General features: G+C 41.9%; 2 protein-coding genes and 1 pseudogene across 3 annotated transcripts; all 3 read left to right on the top strand.

The window, feature by feature from the left end:
• Positions 1-558: 558 nt before the first annotated feature.
• On the top strand, positions 559-15,274 carry LOC112233769 (ubiquitin-conjugating enzyme E2 R2-like). The gene is made up of 6 exons (XM_024401618.2): positions 559-1,190; positions 1,559-1,748; positions 9,417-9,503; positions 9,589-9,686; positions 10,525-10,659; positions 10,785-15,274. Exons 2-6 carry the CDS (start codon positions 1,572-1,574, stop codon positions 11,074-11,076), a joined length of 789 nt encoding a protein of 262 aa, XP_024257386.1. The 5' UTR covers positions 559-1,190; positions 1,559-1,571; the 3' UTR covers positions 11,077-15,274.
• Positions 11,476-11,622, top strand: LOC112233819 (annotated as a pseudogene).
• A 3,177-nt stretch (positions 15,275-18,451) lies between the features above and the next one.
• On the top strand, positions 18,452-24,095 carry LOC112233768 (Rieske domain-containing protein-like). Of its 2 annotated transcripts, none has more exons than XM_024401617.2 (4): positions 18,452-18,675; positions 19,273-19,460; positions 21,540-21,574; positions 23,265-24,095. In XM_024401617.2, exons 2-4 carry the CDS (start codon positions 19,295-19,297, stop codon positions 23,565-23,567), a joined length of 504 nt encoding a protein of 167 aa, XP_024257385.1. In that variant the 5' UTR covers positions 18,452-18,675; positions 19,273-19,294; the 3' UTR covers positions 23,568-24,095. The 2 variants fall into 2 exon arrangements, with proteins under 2 accessions (XP_024257385.1, XP_024257384.1); XM_024401616.2 differs by having other exon boundaries at positions 18,454-18,675; positions 19,270-19,460.
• Positions 24,096-25,981: the final 1,886 nt, after the last annotated feature.

Genomic DNA, 25,981 nt, shown 5'->3' on the forward strand with positions numbered 1-25,981 from the left:
GTGTGGAAATACACTGTGGTTTGACGTGCAGCCCGTTGGCAGTGCTTGCTGTGACTTGTAGTGCAGTGCATGGCAGGCGGTATGGAAGCGAGCCTAAATTAATTGACAACTCAAATCATTGCCCTGGCCAGATTGAAATGTGTCATAGGCCGGATTCGGCCTGTGGGGCTTGTGTTTGATACGTGTTCTAGAGTGACTCTAACTTGTTTTGTTATTGCTTTAATGGTATGAATTGTAAATGGGTTTGTCCTTGTCTCCCTCGGCAGAAGGGTTTCCTCACACATGAATTGCCCTAGGTCTGTGTGGTCAGTACAGGTGCATCAAAGCTGGGACCGAGAGACTGAAAAACAGCTTCTATCTCAAGGCCATCAGACTGTTAAACAGCCACCACTAACATTGAGTGGCTGCTGCCAACACACTGACTCAACTCCAGCCACTTTAATAATGGGAATTGATGGGAAATGATGTAAATTATGTTATTGTCGATACATTAAAAACATGCCAAAGTGCACATCATTCTGAGATGACCGCGCACGTTGGACGTGAGTCTAGCTACGCAAGTACGTCGTGGAGACACGCGCAATGATAGCCGGAAGCATCGATAGGGTGAGACTATAATTCGATGAAATTCACTGTATTTCGTAAGTGCAAAGCTTTCACTGTCTTTCTTTTTCACGAAAGTTAGCGCGATAAAATACAGACCTCTCGACGTGGCGGTGGAGGAAATGCTGTGGAGAAGGCAGTTCCTTTTTTCGACGAAGTTACTCGGTGGGGTTTGAGCTGACGTGGGGAGAAGTTCGAGATGCCAGAAAAGAGCAGATAAACAAACAGCCAGCGGATTAATCAACTGAGCGACTGTCCGAACGGGGTCTAAGCAGGGGACACGGGGGAAATATCAACGAGACCAATTCGTCGCTAGAGTTTTGGACCCAAGAATGTCTCAAATTATTTTCTAACGTTGTTGTTTATCCCCATGCCAAGTGCCAGCAGTGGCACAAAGAAGAAAAATACCACGCGAGGAGAGAATTTTTTTTCCCAATGTGTTCCTGTCCAGCTTGTCAAGATAGAACACTTCTGTCAATATGAAACTTGACATGGTTTGACTGTATGCTTCACCAGTTACAAACTAAATAGCTTGCTATATCCCATTGAAAACAGTACAAGATAGTACAAACACTGCGTGGATATAGGTAATTAATGTTTAATTAGCTTGAATCCATTTGAGTTGTCAAAGGCCTAATCGTTGCAGTCAGCCCCAGGCTTTGCTACACGATACAGAACATGTCCTACTTTGAATTCGACATGAATTCGCCAGCCTTGTCACTGCTTTCTCTGTACTCAAACTGCATGCAAATCTTCCTTAATAGCCTAATTAAACTATTGTTTAATATTGCTCCTGAGGTTGTATAGGAGCCAACCGTATAAATGTATGGCCTGTGTATTTTTTTGTAGCCAGTCAACAAGGTCGAGTTATTAGTTGATTTGGTTGTCATTATACGTCAAACAGTAAACCTAGAAGGAGGAAATAAATGAATTCTGAAATGTCCCCTGGTGTCAGAAGTGGGATAGCCATGGCCCACCATTCAACGCCCAGTTCCCAGAAGGCCCTGATGATGGAGCTGAAGTCCCTGCAGGAGCAGCCAGTGGAGGGCTTCCGCATCGGCCTGGTGGAGGAGTCGGACCTTTACAACTGGGAGGTGGCCATCTTTGGCCCCCCCAACACACTGTACGAGGGAGGCTATTTTAAGGTGAGGTTACTGTGTAGGGGTGTAGCAGGTTTATGTGTGGTGAGCCAACCGCGGAGGGAGGGGGATGGGTCATGGGTGGGATGTACAACAAGCTGCTTTGTTGCCGAAGGGTGTAGCAGGTTTGTGTATGTCTTCAGGTGTTTCTCCCTCCAATCTCGCTCGCTTTGTCTGTTTCTCGCTTCCTTTCTTTCCCACTCACCCCCTCCCTACCCAGCCTCCTTCCCCCTTGCAGTTTGATCGTTATGCTCCAGACTCCTATTTTTAGCTGTGGATGGATATAAATGGCACCTAAGCATAGAGCGAGCAAGGAAGAGAAGGGCATGATGAGACTCTTCTCCTTTCCCCTGAGTGACTTATTCAGTGTGTCTAGTACACCACATTAGCATAAAAGTCTGGTGAGCAGGAGCCCACATCCAGGCCATGGCATGTACTCTTCCAAGTGGCCAAAACTGGTTGCAATGACATCAGTGCAATGATTATTATAACATATTTTGTGAGTGATGTCATTGTCAGGTTGTATACTGGTTGTGAAAGTGAAGTTTTGTAAATGTTTTTCTAGCAACCACAAAATATCTATTTATCTGGTTATCGGACCAAATAACTACTAGGGCTGTGATGATACCAGTGTCGCAATATTTTTTTTCAAAAATGAAAGCCGAAGCTTGGAAAATAAATAACTACTCATGTGATTCTGGATGACAACATGTTTGTTTCCAACATTAGGGTTGTTTTGCTAAAGAAGTTAAATCCGCTTCGTGATTTGTTTCCTTGCCGCGATACTAACGAGTATCGCGATACTGGTATCGTCCCGGTTCTAATAACTACCAGTATTATCAGATAGCCTAACAACTAAAATGTGACGTATTTCTGATAATAACTACCAGTATTATCAGATAGCCTAACAACTAAAATGTGACGTATTTCTGATGTGACTAATCTAGTTGCATGACGTCTTCTCAACCAGAAAACCGGTTTACAATTAGAGAACGACCAATCTTGATTTATTTTATTTTTATGTCGATGCAGATTTTTGGGCCTCAAGGAGGCTGATATTTTAGACTGATATTCAATATAATAAAAATGTTAGAAATTTGGTGACAATTTGCCAGAAACAGCCATGTATGCATTAATGAATCAATTTGAAAATCAAACAATACATTTAACTTTGGTAACAACAATCTAACTACATACCAGCATGGTAATAATTTAAGATTTTATAATGGTAAATCTCTTGATAAACTGTGTAAATTAAGATTGCATAGTCCTACTCACAATATAGGTTAATACATATTTAATAGGAGTGTGTGCATGCATTGAGTTACTGAGCTTGTTTTGGCTCACCAGTGGTGCCTATGGTGCTACAGATGACAAACAACATTTGCGTAGAAGCACCACTCCAGCATGTCGTGCCTGTATGTAAGGACATCATATAGGCACTGCTGTTAGTTTGAGAATATAAAATAACATATATTCAATGGAAATTGGTCCAACATAACGTCATGATTTGTGATCACAGATAGTATTTTTGTTAATTTTCTGTTATCGGGGAAACTCAGCTGTCAGGACACATCTCTAAACAACTCAGCTGCCAGGACAAAATTAGAAACAACTCAGTTGGCTAGTTTAACCATCTGTCATGAAACAGGCAGGTTGTAACTTGAACCTATTGCTACGATTGGCTAGAGCGAGGCTGTACCCACGCTCTCTTTCACATCTCTTCACAGCTCTCTCCATTGCTAATATCACTTGTTACTGTTTATTGCTACTATGAGAACTAGCTCAATGGCGATGACATTTGCTTCCAAGCCATAAATATGGATAATATCTAACAATTAGAGCGAGGGTTGGAAACCGATGAAACGACGATGCACGTTCTGTCTAAATTACTCTAATCTGCACATAGTTTGAGAAGTGAGAATGCACACATGCTTGCTGATCTAAAGCTTATTGGTCTATAAACATGCAGGAAAAATCTTAGGTAGCTAAACCTATTGTCAACCTTTATTTTGGTATTTTAAAACACTATTTTCCCTGTTACGACAATCATCTAATCCAACTATTAACTGTCAATTTACGGATATGATTGCGGCTGGTCAGATCAACGCACCAGGAAATGGCTAATGTTACACTGCAAGTCAGATGGCTCATTGCCAAAAAGGTTGCATGTTCAAAATGATAACCAGCTAACATTAGCTAACTATGTTGGGTATTAGCTCCAATCTGATCTTAGCACCATGTTTATCTAGTCATCTAGTCACAGATGAAAGGTGTTAGTTAGCAAAATAACATGAAGTTTATTGTTTGCACGTGTTAAAAGTGCTCTGTTTAGTAAAAACAATATAGGGGCCATATAAATCAAATTTTATTGGTCACATATGTGTTAAGCATATGTTATTGCGGGTGTAGCAAAATGCTTGTGCTTCTAGCTCCGCCAGTGCAGTAATATCTAATAAGTAATATCTAACAGTTTCACAATGTATACACCAAAAAACATGTAAATCTAAGTACAAAATGGATTAAGTATATGTATGTGCATATATATTAGTTAAGTTTGCATACACATAGGTTGGAGTCATTAAAACTCATTTTCAACCACTCCACAAATTTCTTGTTAACAAACTATAGTTTTGGGAAGTCCGTTAGGACATCTACTTTGCATGACACACACAATTTTTCCAACAATTGTTTACAGACAGATTTTCACTTATAATTCACTATCACAATTCAAGGTATTGGAATGGCCATCACAAAGCCCTGACCTCAATCCTATAGAAAATTTGTGGGCAGAACTGAAAAAGCGTGTGCGAGTAAGGAGGCCTACTAACCTGACTAAGTTACACCAGCTCTGTCCGGAGGAATGAGCCAAAATTCACCCAGCTTATTGTGGGAAGCTTGTAGAAGGCTACCCAAAAACGTTTGACCCAAGTTAAACAATTTAAAGGCAATGCTACCACATACTAATTGAGTGTATGTAAACTTCTGACCCACTGGGAATGTGATGAAAGAAATCAAAGCTGAAATAAATCATTCTCTCAACTATTCTGACATTTCACATTTTTAAAATAAAGTGGTGATCCTAACTGACCTAAAACATGGAATTTTTACTCTGATTCAATGTCAGGAATTGTGAAAAACTGAGTTTAAATGTATTTTGCTAAAGTGTATGTAAACCTCCGACTTCAACTGTATGCGCACACACACACATACATATATGTATGTATGTCAGAGCGGCATTGGACTAAGATAAAGTGGCATTTATATAGAGTACAGTATATACATATGAGATGGCTGATGCAATATTTAAACAGGTAAAGTGACTAAGATACTGTAGAATAGTATAGAGTATAGTTTACACTCGAGATGAGTAATGCGAGATACGGAGACATTATTAAAGTGGCCAGTGATTCCTAATCTGTCTATAGGCAGCCGCCCCTGACGTGCTAGTGATGGCTGTTTAGCAGTCTGATGGCCTTGAGATTGAAAACTAGCTTCTGTCTCTCGGTCTTAGCTTTGATGCACTTGTACTGACCTCGCCTTCTGGATGATAGCGGGGTGAACGGGCAGTGGCTCGGGTGGTTGATCTTTTTGGCCTTCCTGTGACATCGGGTGCTGTAGGTGTCCAGGGGGGGTGTTTGGCCCCAGTAATGCATTGGGGAGACCGCACCGCCCTCTGTAGAGCTTTGCGGTTGTGAGCGGTGCAGTTGCCATACCAGGCGGTGATACAGTCCGTCAGGATGCTCTCAATTGTGCGTCTATAAAAGTTTGTGGTGGTTTTAAGCCTAATTTCGTTAGCCTCCTGAGGTTGAAGAGGCGCTATTGCGCCTTCTTCACTACACTGTCTGTGTGGGTGGACCATTTCAGTTTGTCAGTGATGTGAACGCCAAGGAAGCTTTCCACCTTTTCCACTGCGGTCCCATCGACGTGGATAGGGGGGTGCTCCCTCTGCTGTTTCCTGAAGTCCACGATCATCTCCTTTTACTTTTGTTGACTTTGAGTGAGAGGTTATTTTCCTGGCACCACACTTCGAGACCTCCCCTTCTCTCATTGTTGTTGGTAATCATGCTTACTACTGTTGTGTCGTCTGCAAACTTGATTGAGTTGGAGGCGTGCTTTGCCCCACTCAGTCATGGGTGAACAGGGAGTACAGGAGGGGGCTGAGCACGCACCCTTGTGGGGCCCCATTCGATTCTTGAGGATCAGTGAAGATGTGGTTTCCTACCTTCACCCACTGAGGGTGACCCGTCAGGAAGTTCAGGACCCAGTTGCACAGGTCGGGGTTCAGACTCAGGGCCTCGAGCTTGATGATGAGTTTGGAGGGTACTATGGTGTTGAATGCAGAGCTATAGTCAATGAACAGCATTCTTACATGGGTATGCTTCTTGTCCAGATGGGACAGGGCAGTGTGGTGGTGATTGTATCGTCTGTGGATCTATTGGGGTGGTAAGAAAGTTGAAGAGGGTCTAGGGTCTGCTGAGAATGCTGTTCATCGACTACAGCTCGGCATTCAACACCATAGTACCCTCCAAGCTCGTCATCAAGCTCGAGGCCCTGGGTCTCGACCCCGCCCTGTGCAACTGGGTACTGGACTTCCTGACGGGCCGCCCCCAGGTGGTGAGGGTAGGCAACAACATCTCCACCCCGCTGATCCTCAACACTGGGGCCCCACAAGGGTGCGTTCTGAGCCCTCTCCTGTACTCCCTGTTCACCCACGACTGCGTGGCCACGCACGCCTCCAACTCAATCATCAAGTTTGCGGACGACACAACAGTGGTAGGCTTGATTACCAACAACGACGAGACGGCCTACAGGGAGGAGGTGATGTCCCTCGGAGTGTGGTGTCAGGAAAATAACCTCACACTCAACGTCAACAAAACTAAGGAGATGATTGTGGACTTCAGGAAACAGCAGAGGGAACACCCCCTATTCACATCGATGGAACAGTAGTGGAGAGGGTAGTAAGTTTTAAGTTCCTTGGCGTACACATCACAGACAAACTGAATTGGTCCACCCACACAGACAGCATCGTGAAGAAGGCGCAGCAGCGCCTCTTCAACCTCAGGAGGCTGAAGAAATTCGGCTTATCACCAAAAGCACTCACAAACTTCTACAGATGCACAATCGAGAGCATCCTGGCGGGCTGTATTACCGCCTGGTACGGCAACTGCTCCACCCACAACCGTAAGGCTCTCCAGAGGGTAGTGAGGTCTGCACAACGCATCACCGGGGGCAAACTACCTGCCCTCCAGGACACCTACACCACCCGACGTCACAGGAAGGCCATAAAGATCATCAAGGACAGCAACCACCCGAGCCACTGCCTGTTCACCCCGCTATCATCCAGAAGGCGAGGTCAGTACAGGTGCATCAAAGCTGGGACCGAGAGACTGAAAAACAGCTTCTATCTCAAGGCCATCAGACTGTTAAACAGCCACCACTAACATTGAGTGGCTGCTGCCAACACACTGACTCAACTCCAGCCACTTTAATAATGGGAATTGATGGGAAATGATGTAAAATATATCACTAGCCACTTTAAACAATGCTACCTAATATAATGTTCCCTACATTATTCATCTCATATGTATACGTATATACTGTACTCTATATCATCTACTGCATCCTTATGTAATACATGTATCACTAGCCACTAACTATGCCACTTTGTTTACATACTCATCTCATATGTATATACTGTACTCGATACCATCTACTGTATCTTGCCTATGCCGCTCTGTACCATCACTCATTCATATATCTTTATGTACATATTCTTTATCCCCTTACACTTGTGTCTATAAGGTAGTAGTTTTGGAATTGTTAGCTAGATTACTTGTTGGTTATTACTGCATTGTCGGAACTAGAAGCACAAGCATTTCGCTACACTCGCACTAACATCTGCTAACCATGTGTATGTGACAAATAAAATTTTATTTGAAGGTTGAGGTGATATGATCCTTGACTAGTCTCAAAGCACTTCATGTTGACATGGGTGAGTGCTATGGGGCGATTGTCATTTAGTTCAGTTACCTTTTGCTTTCTTATGTACAGGGACAATGGTGGCCATCTTGAAGCATGTGGGGACAGCAGACTGGGATAGGGAGAGATTGAATAGCTCTGTGAACACACAAGCCAGCTGGTCTGCGCATGCTCTGAGGACACTGCTAGGGATACCATCTGGGCTGGCAGCCTTGCGAGGTTTAACACTTAAATGTCTTACTCACGTCGGGCATGGAGAAGAAGAGCCCACAGGTCCTTGATAGCGGTCCGCAAACCTACCACATACGTCTTGTCTGAGCTGCCGAACTGTGACTGAGCTTTATCCCTATACTGACGTTTAGCTGGCTTGATTGCTTTGAGGAGGGAATAACTACACTGTTTGTATTCTTCCATATTCCTAGTCTTCTTGCCTTGGTTAATTGCGGTGGTCCGCGCTTTCAGTTTGGCGTGAATGCTCCCATCTATCCACGGTTTCTGGTTGGGGTAGGTTTTAATAGTCACAGTGGGTACAACATCTCCAATGCACTTCCTGATAAACTCATACAACGTATCTGTATACACTACCATTCAAAAGTTTGGGGTCACTTAGAAATGTCCTTTTTGTTTTTTAAAGAAGCAAATTCAAAAATTTTAAAATAACATCAAATTGATCAGAAATACAGTAGACATTGTTAATGTTGTAAGTGACTATTACAGATGGAAACAGCAGATTTTTGAACTTTTTATTTTTATTGTATGCCTATGTAGCTATCAGAGGCCCATTATCAGCAACCATCAATCAATCCTGTGTTCCAATGGCATGGTGTGTTAGCTAATCCAAGTTTAGTATACAGCATTGTACGAGATCTTCAGTTTCTTTCCAATTTCTTGCATGGAAAAACCTTAATTTCTCAGAACAAGAATAGACTGACGAGTTTCAGAAGACAGGCCTTTGTTTCTGGCTATTTTGAGCTTGTAAACGAACCCACAAATGCTGATGCTCCAGATACTCACTAGTCTAAAGGTGAGTTTTATTGCTTCTTTAATTAGAACAACAGTTTTCAGCTGTGCTAACATAATTGCTAAAGGGTTTTCTAATGATCAATTGACCTTATAAAATTATAAACTTGGATTAGCTAACACAACGTGCCATTGGAACCCAGGAGTGATGGTTGTTGATCGTGGTCCTATGTAGTTATCAATAAAAAAAGCAGCCGTTTACCACTACAATAGTCATTCACAACATTAACAATGTCTACACGGTATTTCTGATCAATTTTATGTAATTTTAATGGACAAAAGCTACAACAAAAAATCTTTCAATAACTTTTCCAGGGACCTGATCCAAAAGGGAAGCAGTGAAGTGTATCAAGTAAAACTCACAACGAGCTTATCATGTCTGCACAGGGCATGTTTTGAAACGGTGATAATACTATCTGATGTGAAGCAGAGCAGTGCCTCTCCCCAAAGGGCTGGCGCTGCTGGACACAATGTTCTCACAGACCTCCATGCTTGCTCATACATACAGACACACACTTGGCCCCCAATAGCTCATAAACACTAACATGACAAACTAGGGGATCATTCTCATGCTCTCTGAATTGTATCCAACTAATTTTAAGGGTTATTTGGCTTTAATAAATGGAATTAAATATGTCTGAAGCTGATGGTCATTTCTGTTGTCTCTATCAGTCTCACATCAAGTTCCCCATCGACTACCCCTACTCCCCTCCGACCTTCCGTTTTCTCACCAAGATGTGGCATCCCAACATCTACGAGGTAAGTGTATTCCCAAAGTATATGAATCTTAACATATTTCAAGAGTTTTCTCCATCCAGAATTGGACTTTTTTGTGTTCCAACAGAACGGCGACGTGTGCATCTCCATCCTCCACCCTCCCGTTGATGATCCCCAGAGCGGGGAGCTCCCCTCAGAGAGGTGGAACCCCACCCAGAACATCAGGTACCTCAACCCGCTACAAACCTTGTGTTCTTTAATTATGGCATGCAATTGAAAACATTTAAGTGTTTCGCTATGGAAAACAAAAAGAAGCTTTTAATAAGAATTTTATTTGCTGCCTAATGAGTACACTTTGGCTCAACCACAAAGCTCAAACACTTTGTTACTCAAGATGCACTTGATATAGCTTGATGAAATGGTGGAATCAAGCGAGTAGTTCCAAAAGGGCAAACATTGCACACCTGTATTTCTAATGATTTCCCATTTGTATTTGACCTAGGTCAGGTCTATCGCACTTCACATGTTTACCCATTTTGAGCACAAAAAAATGTAAATGAAAAGACAATCAACTTTTAGACTATACGTTGAAACAAATGACAGAGGACTACACATGCAGAAAAAGCCATTGACATCACAACCTTCCAGATCTTTGGGGGAGACCAAAAGACAATATGGAGTGTCATCATAATGCCTCAATTGGGGGTGTCAAAGGTTTAAAGGGCAGTGCTCAGGAGTAGACAGTCCCTAACAGTCAAAGTGCCAAAAGGATAATGCATGCCAGTCGGCGAGACACTTTCTCAACCCCCGGGGCAGGTTGAAAGTGCTGAGTGTGTGTGTAACCAAACGTCCAGAGAGGAAGTAGCATCTAATGGAGCCACATGGGTGAAATGGTGAGGTAACATTGCTGTCACAGAGGAAGTCAGTTCAAATAACTCAATCATTCAAGGAAATCAAGTAAAGCCACATTACTTAGAAACTAAGGTAAAGGACCCATTGTAAATGAAATATTCAGGTAATGTTTTAGAGGACATAAAGTCAAATTAGTAACGTGTGTGTACAGGACCATCTTGTTGAGTGTGATCTCTCTGCTGAACGAGCCCAACACATTTTCACCGGCCAACGTGGATGCCTCCGTTATGTTCCGCAAGTGGAGGGACAGCAAGGGCAAGGACAAAGAATACGCTGAAATTATCAGGTAGGAAGGACACATGCACACTAACCCAACCATTTGATTTACCTTTTTCACAACAAAGTTGACATACACAGTCACAGTGAGTGAACCCTTTGCGATGTTTCTCTCCCCAACCCCGCCCCCAACAGGAAGCAGGTGGTGTCCACGGTGGCAGAGGCGGAGCGTGACGGTGTCAAGGTTCCCACTACGCTGGCTGAGTACTGCGTTCAGACTCGGGTTCCCTCCCAAGACAGCAGCTCAGACCTGCTCTACGATGACCTCTATGACGATGATATGGAGGAGGAGGAAGAGGAGGATGAAGATGAAGAGAGCGACATGGAGTCAGGAGGAGAGGCAGGGGGGACCAGTGGAGGAGAAGGAGGGGTCACTACTGGCTGCTATGACGACGACCAGGAGGATTCTGGAAACGAGGACTCTTGATGATGATGATGGACGCCCCACTCCCTGCCACATCTGATCCTAGCTCCCTCCTGAACCTGTTAAGCCTGGATCATCACCTAAAACAAATACTTGTACGTCTGGTACATTGATAGTAAATTAATAACTGGACAAATTAGTGGATTCCAAATACAGGCGTGGTCGACCGCAAAATAAAACAAAAATATCTCCAAATATAATTTGTCTAGTTGAGAGCAGTCGGAAATGTCTTAATTTGTCCTTTTGATATTTGACTTGACCGCATGGTTTTGGTTTCCTTATTCGATGGTCACATAGTCAAAGCCTGCCTCCCTCGTCTGATGGATTGATAGAAAGCAGACAGTTGATGATGAACACAAACAGCCGAGCCCACAGGAGTTTGTTTTGTTGCGAGATGTGCAGATATCTGCTTTTTGGAGAGGATCAAGTGTAGTATCTGTTCATACCAGTTTAATATCCAAATGGAATTTATGAACAAGGAGTCGGAAAAGGGGCTTGCTCCATGTAACGACCCAGTATTGCAGTGCATCTGGGAACGGAGCACACACAAAAAGATGCAGCTGAATGGAATGTGTGCTACTGTGGTTGCTATTGTTTCTGTTCAACTGTCTGCGTTTTATCATGTCACTAGACGCATTTGCTTTAAGTATGTTCCAGGCTTAAGTCTTTAATTTTCTAACCAAATTCTTAGAACCCAGACACCTCTTGGCCCCTTCACACCCTGGTAGTCTTTCATATTCAAGTGTAAGCTGGTTGGCTTTCTGTCTGGATGGCTGAAATTTGGTATTTTTGTTAGCCTGGCAGGCTGTGTTGCTCAGTCAATGTGCCCCTCTTTCCGTCTCTGGCTTGTCTCAACCTCGTTGTCAGCCAGCCAGCCTCAGTCGTTATGTCTGTTTGACAAACACCCAAATCTACAGACAAACTGCCCTGACTGACCCCACTTTCACCCCACACCTCCTTTCACCTCTGACCTCTCCAGAGCTGGGGTGTGTTCATTAGGAACCAAACGGCAGAAAACAGACAAACGGGGAAGGACTACCACTTGTTTTTGTCTTCCGTTGCAAAACAGTTTGCTACGGTGTTCCCTAATGAGTACGACCCTGTATAGGGCACTAGGAGGAAGTGCTGTCTCGGACATGGAACCAAAGGAGTTCATTCTCCTCTCCTGCCCTCCCTCCCTCTCTATCCATCCTTTCCCTGCCTCCAAACCTCAGGGCCTCCATAGACTCTCACTGGGAGAAAACCAGGGATGTAGTGGAGGACAAACGCACCTTAACACCGTCTACGCAACTATATGTTATGAAAAGTGTTCCTGCGCCTATTACGCTAAATTAGAGTTGTTAGCGTCCGCATCATTCATTCATTCAGCGTTTACCCACCTTATTTCTTTACTACTACATCCCTGGAGAGCGCTCACACTCAAACTGCTCCTCAGCTTGAGCTTGGTATTGTTTTAAAGGGTGTGTTTTTTGCAGGGGGGGTGTTTTTAGAGGGAACTTCAGATCTCCAACACCATCGGTCCCCATGTCTCCTACCTTTTTCCCTTCCAACCTCTTTGTGAGTTAGTCAGAGTAGGTTGGTGGGAGGAGCTATAGGAGGATGGGCTCATTGTTATTGCTGCAATGGGATAAATGGACCAGATTCAAACATGTGGCTTCCATATGTTTGGAGAAGCTATAGAGCCCGTCCTCTATAGCTTCTCCCACAAGCCTCCTCTGGATTCAGTGTTTTTTGTTTTTTTTCTCATCGCCACCCATTTCTGTGTGTTGCCCTCTTCCATTGGCCATGCTTCACAAAACTACACCAGAAAAGGCTTCTCATCATACATGCTTGATATGCTTTCTTGGAATTGGCGCAAACTCCTGGAATTCTAGTTAGCAAGCCAGTTAGGTGGTCAAAATGGAAAGTGAAGTTAAATGAGTGGGATTCTGTATTTTAATCAACTATTTACACATGCCAAGAGGCATTAGCCATTGTTTGTTAGTTAGCACATATAGCTAAAAGAGCACATTTAGTTGTCGTCAACATTTATCAGCTAAGCTATGACTTGAGCACATGCCACATTGGTGATTCAGAGCTACATGGGCACTATTGCATTTTGTGTGTGAAAAAGGATGTTTCTTGAAACTCTGCTGCAAATACTTTGGCTAAAGAACAGCATAGGCCCTAAGTAGTAATGCTGAAGTTGTGTAAGTGGGGCGAAGTCACAGTCAGGCCAACCCATCAACTGTGCTCATTAGGCCTGCAGTTTTCACATGGGTACGTGTGTGTTTTACCATTACCTGTTTAAAGGAACACAGGACCCGTTACACCTTTCACTCACATGGAGGTGCTGGCCTGGATTGTATGCCAAGGAGATTACGTTTCATCACCGCTTCCAGTGACACCACACCTATCTATAACTGATTGATTGTAGTGTATTCATTTTCTGTTTGTAAGAGGGAGAGACTTGACTATTCAGTCTGAGGAAGACTAACAGAATCAAAATGAGAACTTTCCTCCTACCTTGCTCTGTTGAACTGGGGCTGGCGTCAGGTCAAAAATGAGTTGACCGATGGATCACATGGATTGTTCTTCTCCTCAGCCACTGGCTGTTCAGGGATGTGATGTCAATGACCTGGGTGAGCCATGTCTCAATACTCTAAAATGACTTCCTCTCTTCACCCCCTTTTCTTCATGATCACTGATTGGTGAAAGGAGTGGATGCATTTCCACCATATTGCTTTTTTCCCCCCAACCTGCCATGTTCTTTCAGATCTGTGGTAATAAAGAGGGCAAGGAGAAGAGGGAAGGAAGCCATTGAAGAGTCCTGAGATGCAGCCGGGAGGTACTGTCTCATGCTCACTGACATTTTGCCTTGTGTGTATTAACTAGTAGGAGACTGTTGGAACAGTGTTTACCTGGTTGAAATGACACTCGACTAGAAGGACCACATGCTAAGCTGTCAGACTCAGTGTTGCAAAGGTGGAGAGCAGTGGACAATTTTTCTCATGTATTGTGTGTGTGTGGTGATTTTTACTTTATTTTTTGAAGGAGATTTTCCCTCTGAGGCTGAAAATGGTCTCATTTGGACAAAAATCAACTGTCACAGCCAGTGATGTGGACAATGCAGTCCTCCTTTTTAATTTCATTTTCTCTACCTTTTGTGTTGAGGATGCAAATGTCACCTATAAAATGTATATTATAAAATGTTGAATGGACAGGATTGTCTGAAATGTCTTCAAATGTTCATTTATTATCTGTTGTGAATGATGACATTTGTTTCCTAGAAAGCATCAGCTGCTGTACTTTGACATGGAAAAACTGGGAATGACATTGTTTTTCAAAGCAGGTAGTAACCGTTGTAAAGACACTGGGCCCTGTTTGAGTAGTTTTCAAATGAGTCTTTCCTTGAACCATTACTGAATCATCACGATTGTGTAGGTGAAAACCGTGGTTACACTACATACTAAAACACTGATCTGACATGAGATTGTATCCTCATCTTGAAAGTATCCAAACACTGCCCCAGTTTCTCACTGAATTTACCACAACTGTGCAACACAATTCTCCTGCCCTTTTTAATAAAATTCCTAATTAAAATGGTATGAACCATTGGGCTATGCAATTATGGAAATTAAGCTTGAAGAGGGAAAGTGTAGGACAATTAAATAAGTTTAAACTCCCAACTTTTTGTCCAACTTTCAAAGGACACACAGTTTAACTGAAAATTAATTTAAGGTGAAATCAACCATGTCTTTTTGCAGTGTCGAGAACTGGCTCACTGCTCTTGGCTCTTCTCAAATACGTTTACCACAGGAGTGCACATGTCCCCAATGGATGTAAAGACCTGCTCATTTTAATTTAAATATGAATCAAGATGAATTATTGTCAAAAGTACCTTCATCTGATTTCGCAAGCATGAAATGAGCCACCGGCTGAATGATACCCTGGCTGGCCTGAGACTTAACTGGTGCACCTCCTGTGAAATACAACTTTTTGTCTCCACCTAGTGTTGATATTTGTTGCAGGAGCACATCTTGCTGACAGTGGAGTTGGGATTTATACACTACTGTGTGATAGTTAATTGGATAAGGTAACTACTGCTGACATTGAGATCATAAACCTAAATCACCATTTTACTGTGTATTTTCAATAAATATCTCAGGAGTAAAGCTGGAATATTGGAGACAAGTTATGTAATAAAGGTCAATTTTGAAGAGATGGTTTTTATTCTTGTTTAAAGTGCAAGACAAGTAGGCTATTAGGCATAACAATGTTAATGTGCAATTCTGCCACTTTTTAACCTCATCTCCAGCACCCTACCAGTGACTGCATATGTGAAAACGGTGCGTTTCTATGATCTATGGTTAAGATAAAGGTCCTAAAACATGCTCCTCTGTAGCTAGGTTTCCATCCTATTGGAGACAGATTTGAATGCGAATATTCTCAAATCTGCTCAAAACTATATGTGCATTTTCCCACCAGAGATTTTTCTATCAAAATGACTTATTGCGGATAAAAGGCTGTGCGTGATGACGTAGGTCACATAAAATAACTTGGGTTAAATTCCCATGTACTGAATTAAAAATAAAAATTAAATGGATTTCCATCGGTTTTGTCACAACTGTTGCGTTAGCACAATATAACCTATATACCTTACATTTTACTGTTTCCACTATCCAGTCTTTACTTTTTTCATGCATCAGGTAATTCATCGGCATGACATGCTTGGATGGAAACCTGGTTTGTGACATCACAGGGTATAGGATTAGAAGTGATTTTCAAAACCTGCAACGAGTTTCTAGTTTCTGAACTTCAGTTCGTTAAATAAATAGCTAGCCAGTGACTTAACCCTGTTGCCCAAAGCTAACGTTTATGAGCAGCCAGCTTGCTTCATCTGGCTAGTGATGCTCGACCTAGGTTATGTGTTGTGAAAATAGCCACAATAAGGATTAGGCACAATCGTGAAATTTGCGTTTTGCCTTCAAAATAAAAGTTCATATTTGAACGTGATGCAGAATATTACAATTGATGGAATCACGCCATATGTAGCCTAGATCAGGTTAAATAATGCTAGTGTGGAGCAATTCAATTATATATAAGTCTACTCAATGACACCCACAGAACACAACTGTGAAGAATTTATGCAAATATTAGCATCTTAGTTCTTATTGTGGGAAATCACCTCCCCAGTCAGTGCGTATTGACATTCATATTTTTATTTATTTAACTAGGCAAGTCTGTTAAGAAGAAATTCTTATTTATAATGACGGCCTAGGAACAGTGGGTTAATTGCCTTGTTCAGGGGCAGAACAACAGATGTTTACCTTGTCAGCTCTGGGATTCAATCTAGCAACCTTTCGGTTACTGGCCCAATGCTTTAACCATTAGGATACCTGCCGCCCCATGTCATTGATCCACAATCCATAGGTATGGCTGTACAGTGAAATAAGTATGCCCCCAGTGCAATTCTATAGTCTTAACACATTCACAGTGTGATTTCAACCGATTTTTGTCAAATGAACAAATGATTGTCTATTGTTGAATTTATATAAGAACATTCCAACCTCGTTAAGCATGATCTATTCCATTATGTCATGATTCCACTATTTGTATTCATTTGCATTACTTTCTTTGGTCGACTTTTATTTTGAAGGCGAATCACAAATTCCACTTTGTGGCTAATCCTTATTGTGGCTAGCTTCACATAGGTGGGTCCGAACAACATTAATCAAATAAGAACTGTCTTCGAAATTAGGGGTATTTTAGATGATGCCACCTAGCTAGAAAGTTAGCTAACTATATCTACTAAAATAGGTTGTCGTGTTGCTATGTTTTTGGGGAATAACATTGTTTGCGTCCATCAGCTAGCTAGCTTTTTTTATGACAAGCACTGTCCATAGTTTGGGGAAGTGTGACAGCGGCAGGTGCGCGAGACAACTTTACCAGCGTCATAGCATACGTATCGGTGAATGGTTGTGACATGAAATACAAGTGATAAATCAACGTGTAAAAAATGTATGAGCGTGTTAAATTATAAAGACCAAAACGGCGGGTATTTTCTTGCTCCTCACGTTACCGCGAATCTCATATTGTTTGAAAATAACTTTTGATGATGTCATCGGGATTAATTTATTTTACTTTTTTTTCTTTCTACAAAACAGAAATGCGCCGTTTTCACATAGGTAGACACTGGTATTGTCCTGGAGATACTCTATGAGTTTGAAAAGTGGCGGAATTACCCTTTAACACAAAAACAGTGGTAGTCAATAATTGGAAAGTACATTAGCATTTTCTGCCCATTCGTTTGCTGTCTATTCCTTGGGTGTATAGCACACAGAAGGGAGAGTGGGGTATTGAGCCATTCTTACAGTCAGCATCACTACGTCAAGGGAAATATAGTGTTCTTTCAAACAAAAATATCTACATATATTTCAAGATGTGTATCCCTGGAAATAATCAGAAGTCATGTAAACATAGTTTGTCCAAAAATTGGGTAAATTGAGCATCGGGACAGGGTAAAATGAGACGCCTTATTTGTCCGCTAAATTCTTGATATGATTCGCATGCCCAGAATCCATGTTATTAGACGATCTTGTGTGCCTCTGCGACTCTATCGTAGCCTCTCTTTCGCACAGGTACATGGTAATTTTATTTTTTCAATGCCAATGTACCCTCATCAGTGTCATTCGGTCATTTTTTTAAATCCCTTGCTGCTGATCGTATGTACTTTTTCTATTCTTTCACTTCCTTGGTTGCTCTTTTAAGAACCTCAAAAGGGGCCAGACTTCTGCTTGTTATACGTTTGTATACACGGGACATGATGGTGTCTGCTCTGTTAACAATAAATTCATATGCATGACAAACTGCAGAAACACTATGCATATTATGCATAAAACGGACACATGTAATCAGTATTTGTATGGGGTATGTTGAGCAATTGGCTAGTTTGTTCCCACAATAATCTCAAATTTATTTTTATACGAAGTTGTATACATTCACAACACTTACTTTGAAATTAGCCACTTTTTTTTAGAAATACATTTCTTGATTTCAGACACTGGACGTAGATCTCCTCATTCTCGCGTTCCGATTGGCTGAAGGGCTACTGGCTATGTAATCTGAAAAAGGGGTCTGGAGTGTTCATAGTGAACATTGATTAAAGGTCCGCTCTCCGAAGGTCATCGCATTAAAACAAAAAAATATATACGAATTAATTAACAACAAGAAAAATGACAGCACACATCTTAAGATAATTAACATGTTGATAGTTAAGATGATTGTTGTATTTTGAAATCTTTAGCAGGCTATCACTTTGCAATTCATGTATGATATATCCATTTACTAAATCATACTGATTGATTAATTTTAAAATACGTAATTCTTTATTTTACAGAGAAAATTATAGTCTGTCTGTGTGAATATCCACCTTGTGTTAGACAGAGATAAGAACAACATCCCCCCCTCCAGAAAGTGAGATGGGTAGATAGGGACAACTGAAATGGACCGGAGGGGCAAGATAACGACATGGTATACCGCCTTATTATACTAGGCCTCTGGGTTACATATAAAATGAGCTCATTACAACTTCTGCAAGAGAGGAAACAAGCTGCTACCAAGGTAAAAATTTAAAAAACACAATTTAACATTGATTTGAAACTGGGAATGGAAACTTGTTTTCACTTTCTGATGGAGAGAGAGGGAGATAGTTGGTTTTTATTCAAACTATCTTCATTAAGGATAAAATACATGTATCTTGTTAGCGTCAATTGATTATAGTTGTGTATCTAAATAGACCTATTAAATAGAATGCATCAGGGTGACATGAAATATGCAGTTTACTAAATTACATGGTTTAGTCAGAGGGTGTTGGACATGTGGCACAGGCTCCTGCTACTCATACTATGTATGTGCTCTCAGAAATTACTCAACTTGAACTGATATGCTCATTATCTATAATACATCAAATATGCTCATTATCTGTAATGCATAAAATACTTAAGGGTCAGATTCCATCAAGTAGCCATGACAGATTTATACTGTCACTTTTTAATGATATGGACATGCTCACAGACAAATGTTTTGAAGATGTGAGAAATCAAATACATTATGAATTGCATCTGCCTTTTAATCCAAAACATTTTGTTGATGTTTTGTTGATGTTGATGTATACAACATTAAATATTGAACTGGCACTATATTTTGTACTACAAGCAGTGTTTGGAGTATCATCATACCCATGGAGGACAGGGGAGAGGGGGGAGAGCCTGCAGCCGGTCTGCACTTTGTGGGCACAAAGGAAGACCTGATAAAAGCCAAGCGGTCGTTCAGGACCCTGGAGGGCAGGGACATACTGGTGCTCTATCACCAGGAGATTTTCTATGCTCTGGACTTCCACTGTTACCGTGAGTAGAATAAATGGTCCTTCCTGTGCTTTAAAGATAGCCTAAGTCCCAGATCTGTTTGTGCTGTCTTGACAATTGCCATTACCAACTCCTGGCACCCTGTATATGTGGCGCTAACATGCGTCTTTTGTACTGATATTGTCAACATTATGATTGTGACCACATTTTTTTGATAGGTGTAGACGGTTAATTAATATTGTGATCTAATTGTGATCAGATCTTCCTGCCTACCTACGGAGGTACACTCTTTAAAAAAAGGTTCTATCTAGATCCAAAAGGGGTTTTAAGACCCCATTTTGCTTCCAGGTAGAACCCTTTACGTTCCAGATAGAACATAGAACTCTTTCCATGTAGAACCCTTTCCATAGAGGTGTAAACAGCACTTTTGTTTGTTGTGTCAATGATAGGAGTTGGGCAAGTCTGCACAAACAGATCTTTGACTCAAGCTAATTCGAAGATGCATTCTGGAACATTCTCAGTAGCGGTTGTTAATGTACAGTGCCTTCAGAAAGTATTCAGACCCCTTGACTTTTTTGTAATTTTGTTACGTTATAGCCTTATTCTAAAATTGATTTTTTTTTAAATCTCAGCAATCTACACACAATACCTGATAATAACAAAGCGAAAACAGTTTTTTAGACATTTTTGCAATGTATTAAATCAGAAATACCTTATTTACATAAGTATTCCGACCCTTTGCTATGAGACTCGAAATTGAGCTCAGATGCCTCCTGTTTCTATTGGTACACAACTGTCTATAAAAGGTCCCACAGTTGACAGTGCATGTCACAGCAAAAACCAAGCCATGAGGTCGAAGGAATCATCCGTAGACCTCTTAGACAGGATTGTGTCGAGGCACAGATCTGGGGAAGGGTACCAAAAATGTATGCAGCATTGAAGGTCCCGAAAAACACAGTGGCCTCCATCATTCTTAAATGGAAGAAGTTTGGAACCACCAAGACTCTTCCTAGAGCTGGCCGCCCGGCCAAACTGAGCAATCGGGAGAGAAAGGCCTTGGTCAGGGAGGTGACCAAGAACCCAATGGTCACTCTGACAGGGCTCCAGAGTTCCTCTGTGGAGATGGGATAACCTTCCAGAAGGACATCCATCTCTGCAGCACTCCATTAATCAGGCCTTTATGGTAGAGTGGCCAGAGGGAAGCCACTCCTCAGTAAAAGGCACATGATAGCCTGCTTGGAGTTTGCCAAAGGCACCTAAAGACTCTCATAACTTGAGAAACAAGATTCTCTGGTCTGATGAAACCAAGATTGAACTCTTTGGCCTGAATGCCAAGCGTCACATCTGGAGGAAACCTGCCACCATCCCTACGGTGAAGCATGGAGGTGGCAGCATCATGCTGTGGGGATGTTTTTCAGCGGCAGGGACTGGGAGACTAGCCAGGATCGAGGCAAAGATGAACAGATCAAAATACAGAGAGAGCTTTGATGAACACCTGCTCAGGACCTCAGACTGGGGTGAAGGTTCACCTTCCAACAGGACAATGAACCTAAGCACACAGCCAAGACAACGCAGGAGTGGCTTCGGGACAAGTCTCTGAATGTCCTTGAGTGGTCCAGCCAGAGCCCGGACTTGAACCCAATTGAACATCTCTGGAGAGACCTGAAAATAGCTGTGCAGCAACGCTCCCCATCCAACCTGACAGAGCTTGAGAGGATCTGCAGAGAAGAATGGGAGAAACTCTCCAAATACAGGTATGCCAAGCTTGTAGCGTCATGCCCAAGAAGACCCGAGGCTGTAATCACTCCCAAAGGTGCTCCAACAAAGCCCTCAGCAAAGGGTCTAAGTACTTATGTAAATGTGATATTTCAGTTTTTTTTTTGTCATTATGGGGTATTGTGTGTACATTGGGGGGGACAATTTAATCCATTTTAGAACAAGACAGAAAGTCAAGGGTTTGCACTGGGGAGCATCTTTATACCGGTGTGGTAGATTTACTTTGTTTTCTATGGGATATTTTCCCACATAACATCTGAATGGTGTGTCCAGTCAGCAAATTGTTACAGTGCCATAAACTGTTTTCTTATTCTGCAATACTCTGATCCTTTCCTCCTTGGACAGATGCTGGGGGACCATTGCAAAATGGAGACATAGAGGTGAGTGACTTAGTATTGTAAGCTTGATCCAAATGAATGATCCAGATGAATAAATATCTCAGGTGCCACATACAGCCGTGGTGCCTTTGATCAAGGCACTTAACTCCCAAACTGCTCCAGGGTCGCTGCTCTGCAGCTGGCCCTGTGCCTCTCCCGGCCTGAGTGTGTGTCCATGTGTGTGTGCGCAGGGCTGTAACCAGGGTTTGAGTTTAGTGAGGTCCCCCACCCCCTCATTTACTGCATTTATATACAATTAAAACACTTTAAAATTCTATTGGGAGAACAGAAAAAACAAGCAAAAATTACCCCAGCCTCGAGCACACCGACAGCGTTTTTGCATTTTGGTACACCAGAAGTATTAATTTCCAATGGGACGCTGCGTTTGGGTTCTGTGTGGTGCATTGGTTGGATTTATCGAATTTACGCCTTGATCACACCTACAGTGTTTTGCGCAAAATGGTGTGCAGCATCATCTGGATATGTGTGCAACAAAAGTTCAACACTCACCTTCTGCTACCATTTCTGTCAAAACGTCTACGCATACAGTTTGACGCATATGTTTGATAAGTCAAATGTATGCACCACACAGAACGCACTGCAACTGCCTCTGCAACGCAATGCTACAAAGTAAACGCAGCGTTCCATTGGAAATGAATGTACTTCTGTTGTACCGAAATGCAATAACGCTGTCGGTGCGTCGAGGCATGATGGATGGTGTGACGCAATGCTGAGCCTCCAGAGGCACACAAAGGCCAAATTGAGCTCTGTGCCGCATCACTGAGCGCCTCTCAAATGTTTTAACAATACAGAGGGCTTCGTATAGCTCTGCATTGACATGATTGGTTGACGTTAGGTGAGGGCGGGAGGTCCTGTATAACACAAACTCACTTCCTTGACAACTTCCCTCACAACAGCTCTGAGCTGCTCCGAGAAACGCAAGAGGTAGGATGCCCTGACCTCTGCATAGGCCAGATCACCTGGTGAGCAAATGCTGCACGGCCAATGCAGACTTCGGATTGACCATGCCTTCCACTACAATATAAATCTCTGCCCGCTGCTTGACACCTGACTATTCATACGCAGCTATTCACCAGTTGTGCACTAATTTCCAGAGAGTCGGTTTAAAAATGGCCTTTCATCCGGCATCTCGCAAACACATCTCGCTTACTTGAGCCGACTCTTAGCTGGTGTTGTTGGTTTCACGGAGTTAACCGTTTGAGGGATTGGTGAATGTAGGCTACTGCTAAAAACGTAAATCCGGGGGATGCAGGCTAATGTAATGAACAATCCACTGTTCATGATTCTTGTCTACTTGTTCGCAAAGAGGCAGGCGCGATTAGAACTCAGTCAGATCAAAAATATAAGCATTCTGAGCTTTGATCACCGCTGGGACCAACATAACCATAATTGATTTTCTTTATTGTGTACAAAATATTTATTTTTATTCTTGTACTTTTTTTCAAATTAGAAAAAAAGACCTTAGTGTCCTCATAGGTAGTTACGGCCCTGTGTGTGTTCCAGGTTGGTAACTGTGTCAGCAAAGAAGTAATTGGTTTCACATTTACAGTTTGCTCCACTATTCATGTACCCTGGTTGGAAACGAGGTACTAGGGACATACCTTTTCCTCTGTACGTGCACGCCCAATTTAAATTTGATAAATACCTTATCTTGATTTCATTCTTCTTGCAGGAATTTGACGGCAAGCTGTGCATAGTGTGTCCAAAGCACAAGTACAAGATCTCTCTCGCTGAGGGGGAGGGCATCTACAGGGCCACCAACCCTTATGCTCCAGTGCCCACAAAAAGGTGGTACTCCAAGGGCATCAAGCAAAGAGTCCACACGGTGACCGAGACTGACGGGGACGTTTATGTCACACTGTCCCACATGTCCCGTTTTATCGAGTCTGACTACTTCCAGGGTGAGAAGGGCAAAGTAGAGAGGGAGAGAATGGAGGCCGAAGATTCTTCTAAGAAATCTAACACAACCTCCTGATGGACTGTATGTCAATAGTCTAAAATGGCTTCCTCTCCTTGCCTCCTCATCTGCACTGATCTGAAGGGAAGGTAAAGGAGGGAAGGAGGCATGGAGAGGAAGCCAGGTCCAACTATTAACATACATTTGGGGTTTTCCTAAAGTTTACTTGTCTTCAAATGGGGATGTAGTAATTATGGCAACCTTGACATTTGATTTGTGTCCAGAGACTTGAGCAGCCAATCAGATCTCTGACATAAATATGCTAAAGGCAGGATGTGAGTGAACTGAGTTTAAAAACGACCAATCACATGTTTCCTTAATGTATGGGGTAGGGGTAACGTTATTGTTTTTTTTTTGTGTACATTTCATACATTCCACAAGAATCTGTTTTTATGTGTTTTAGGCTATCACGTTACGTTATCTTATACAGATTATCTCACTCACTGCTCAGCCGACTTGTGAATTGTAGCTCCTTCTCACGTGGGATGAGTTAAGTCTACAGAGCACAACACTCCTGGGGTTCAGTAATAAAGCTAATAAAATGAGTGCTGATGGCTTGTTTTCTTTTGGTTTGGATGTGTAGCAGCCTATTATATAATGGCATTATGTCCCAGTGGGGATGAGCAGGATTAAGAAGTAGGCCTAAGTAAGATGTGTATTCAGTGCTTCACAGCAGCCTTGAACTCCCCTTTCTCTTGTTCATAGGAATACCTATTGATATTGTTAACATTGAACTCAATTAAATCTGTGGAAAGAGAAAATAACCCATAAACTCATTGATTACAATAATGCAGAAAAATACACAGAGTACACAAAACATTAAGAACACCTGCTCTTTCCAAGACATACTGACCAGGTGAATCCAGGTGAAAGCTATGATCCTTTATTGATGTCACTTGTGAAATTCACTTTAACCTGTCTCCTCCCCTTCATCTACACTGACTTAAGAAGGATTTTCAAGCTTTGAGACAATTGAGACATGAATTGTGTATGAATGCCATTCAGAGGGTGAATGGGCAAGACAAAATATTTAAGTGCCTTTGAATGGGATATGGTAGTAGGTGTCAGGTGCACCGGCTTGCGTCAAGAACTGCAACACTGCTGGGTTTTTCACCATCAACGGTTTCCCATGTGTATCAAGAATGGTCCATCACCCAAAGGATATCCATCCAACTTGACATAACTGTGGGAAGCATTGGGGTCAACATGGGCCATCATCCCTGTGGAACACTCGACACCTTGTAGATTCCATGCCCCGATGAATTGAGTAAACTTAGTGTATCTGCATGCATGTATTGCTATTGTAATAGGCTACATGTGTATCTCGAAAGGATAGCCAATAGACCTGTGTCAGTTACCTCTCTCTGAGAATGTTTTCAGCAGGTTGCAGCAGAACCAACCAAGCTGCTGCATCAATGGTCTGCAATAAGCACCAAATTAACATTATCCCCAGGACATAAATTCATTAATTTAAGAAAAATATATTAATTACAAGAAAAACGTTCTGATGGGATGAAATGTTAACCAAAAACATGGAAAACGTACACTGTTCAAAAAGAAAGACTCAAAACACCATCATTGTGTACTGAAACCATGAAAAGTAGTGCACCTAAACTAAGATCTGGTGTTTGGATGGGCTTTGAATGTAAACCTAATGTAAGTATTTTGTTTTAAAACAGAATGGAAGTACTCTTAAACACTCAAAAGTGGATATTCAAACTGAATATTGGTGTTTTTAAAAGTATTGTGGGAAAAAAAATGTGGGGTTTCAGTACAAAAATATTTTTGCAGACTCTCACACAATCCTTTCCAGTGACTCATTTTAGAAATGTATTGAGTGTAAGAGCCAGAGCTGATATATTTCTCCATGGTTTGCTGAAATATGTTCATATTTTAAAGAGGATACAGGAATGTAATACTTTTCCTAGGGTAGACAATGGCACTAGGTATAGATTATTACAGTTTCCAGGCTCATTGTGAGATTATAAATTATGTTACAATCAAAATACTTAAAGTAAGTAAATAATAGTAGAGGACACGTGTATAAAGCTGGTGTATGTGTGATAATATGGATTTGAACCTGGGTCTCCTGCTTGTCAAAACACTGCCTTAGTCCATTCAGCCAGTCTTCAGTCTCAACAGCTGTGCTGACCACCATTGTTACATTGAGCACATTGGGGCCGATTCAGTCTTGAGATAAATAGACTTAACATGGATTTGAGTCAATAAAACATGGACATTTGTTCTACTTGATCCATGTTAAATCGACATATGTGCACCTATATTTTTTTTCAATACTTTATTTAGACAGATTAGAAACAGAAGGAGTGAAGGTGAGATATGCGGAAGTGGGGATTAAACCCACTCAAGCATATATCCACATGATTTGTAAGGAACTTGTAAATCACATTGAGTTAAACTCTGGGTCCCCA

This window comes from Oncorhynchus tshawytscha, linkage group LG02 (assembly GCF_018296145.1).
Source record: "Oncorhynchus tshawytscha isolate Ot180627B linkage group LG02, Otsh_v2.0, whole genome shotgun sequence".
Taxonomy (NCBI): Eukaryota; Metazoa; Chordata; class Actinopteri; order Salmoniformes; family Salmonidae; genus Oncorhynchus; species Oncorhynchus tshawytscha.

What these genes read in the sequence shown, in the direction of transcription:
- LOC112233769 (XM_024401618.2), top strand. Translation starts at nt 1,572, where the DNA reads ATGGCCCACCATTCAACGCCCAGTTCCCAGAAGGCCCTGATGATGGAG. An exon ending in ACGAGGGAGGCTATTTTAAG is followed by an intron (nt 1,749 to 9,416) that starts GTGAGGTTACTG and finishes TGTCTCTATCAG; the next exon opens with TCTCACATCAAGTTCCCCAT. An exon ending in AACCCCACCCAGAACATCAG is followed by an intron (nt 9,687 to 10,524) that starts GTACCTCAACCC and finishes GTGTGTGTACAG; the next exon opens with GACCATCTTGTTGAGTGTGA.
- LOC112233768 (XM_024401617.2), top strand. Translation starts at nt 19,295, where the DNA reads ATGGAGGACAGGGGAGAGGGGGGAGAGCCTGCAGCCGGTCTGCACTTT. An exon ending in TCTGGACTTCCACTGTTACC is followed by an intron (nt 19,461 to 21,539) that starts GTGAGTAGAATA and finishes CTCCTTGGACAG; the next exon opens with ATGCTGGGGGACCATTGCAA. An exon ending in TGCAAAATGGAGACATAGAG is followed by an intron (nt 21,575 to 23,264) that starts GTGAGTGACTTA and finishes TTCTTCTTGCAG; the next exon opens with GAATTTGACGGCAAGCTGTG.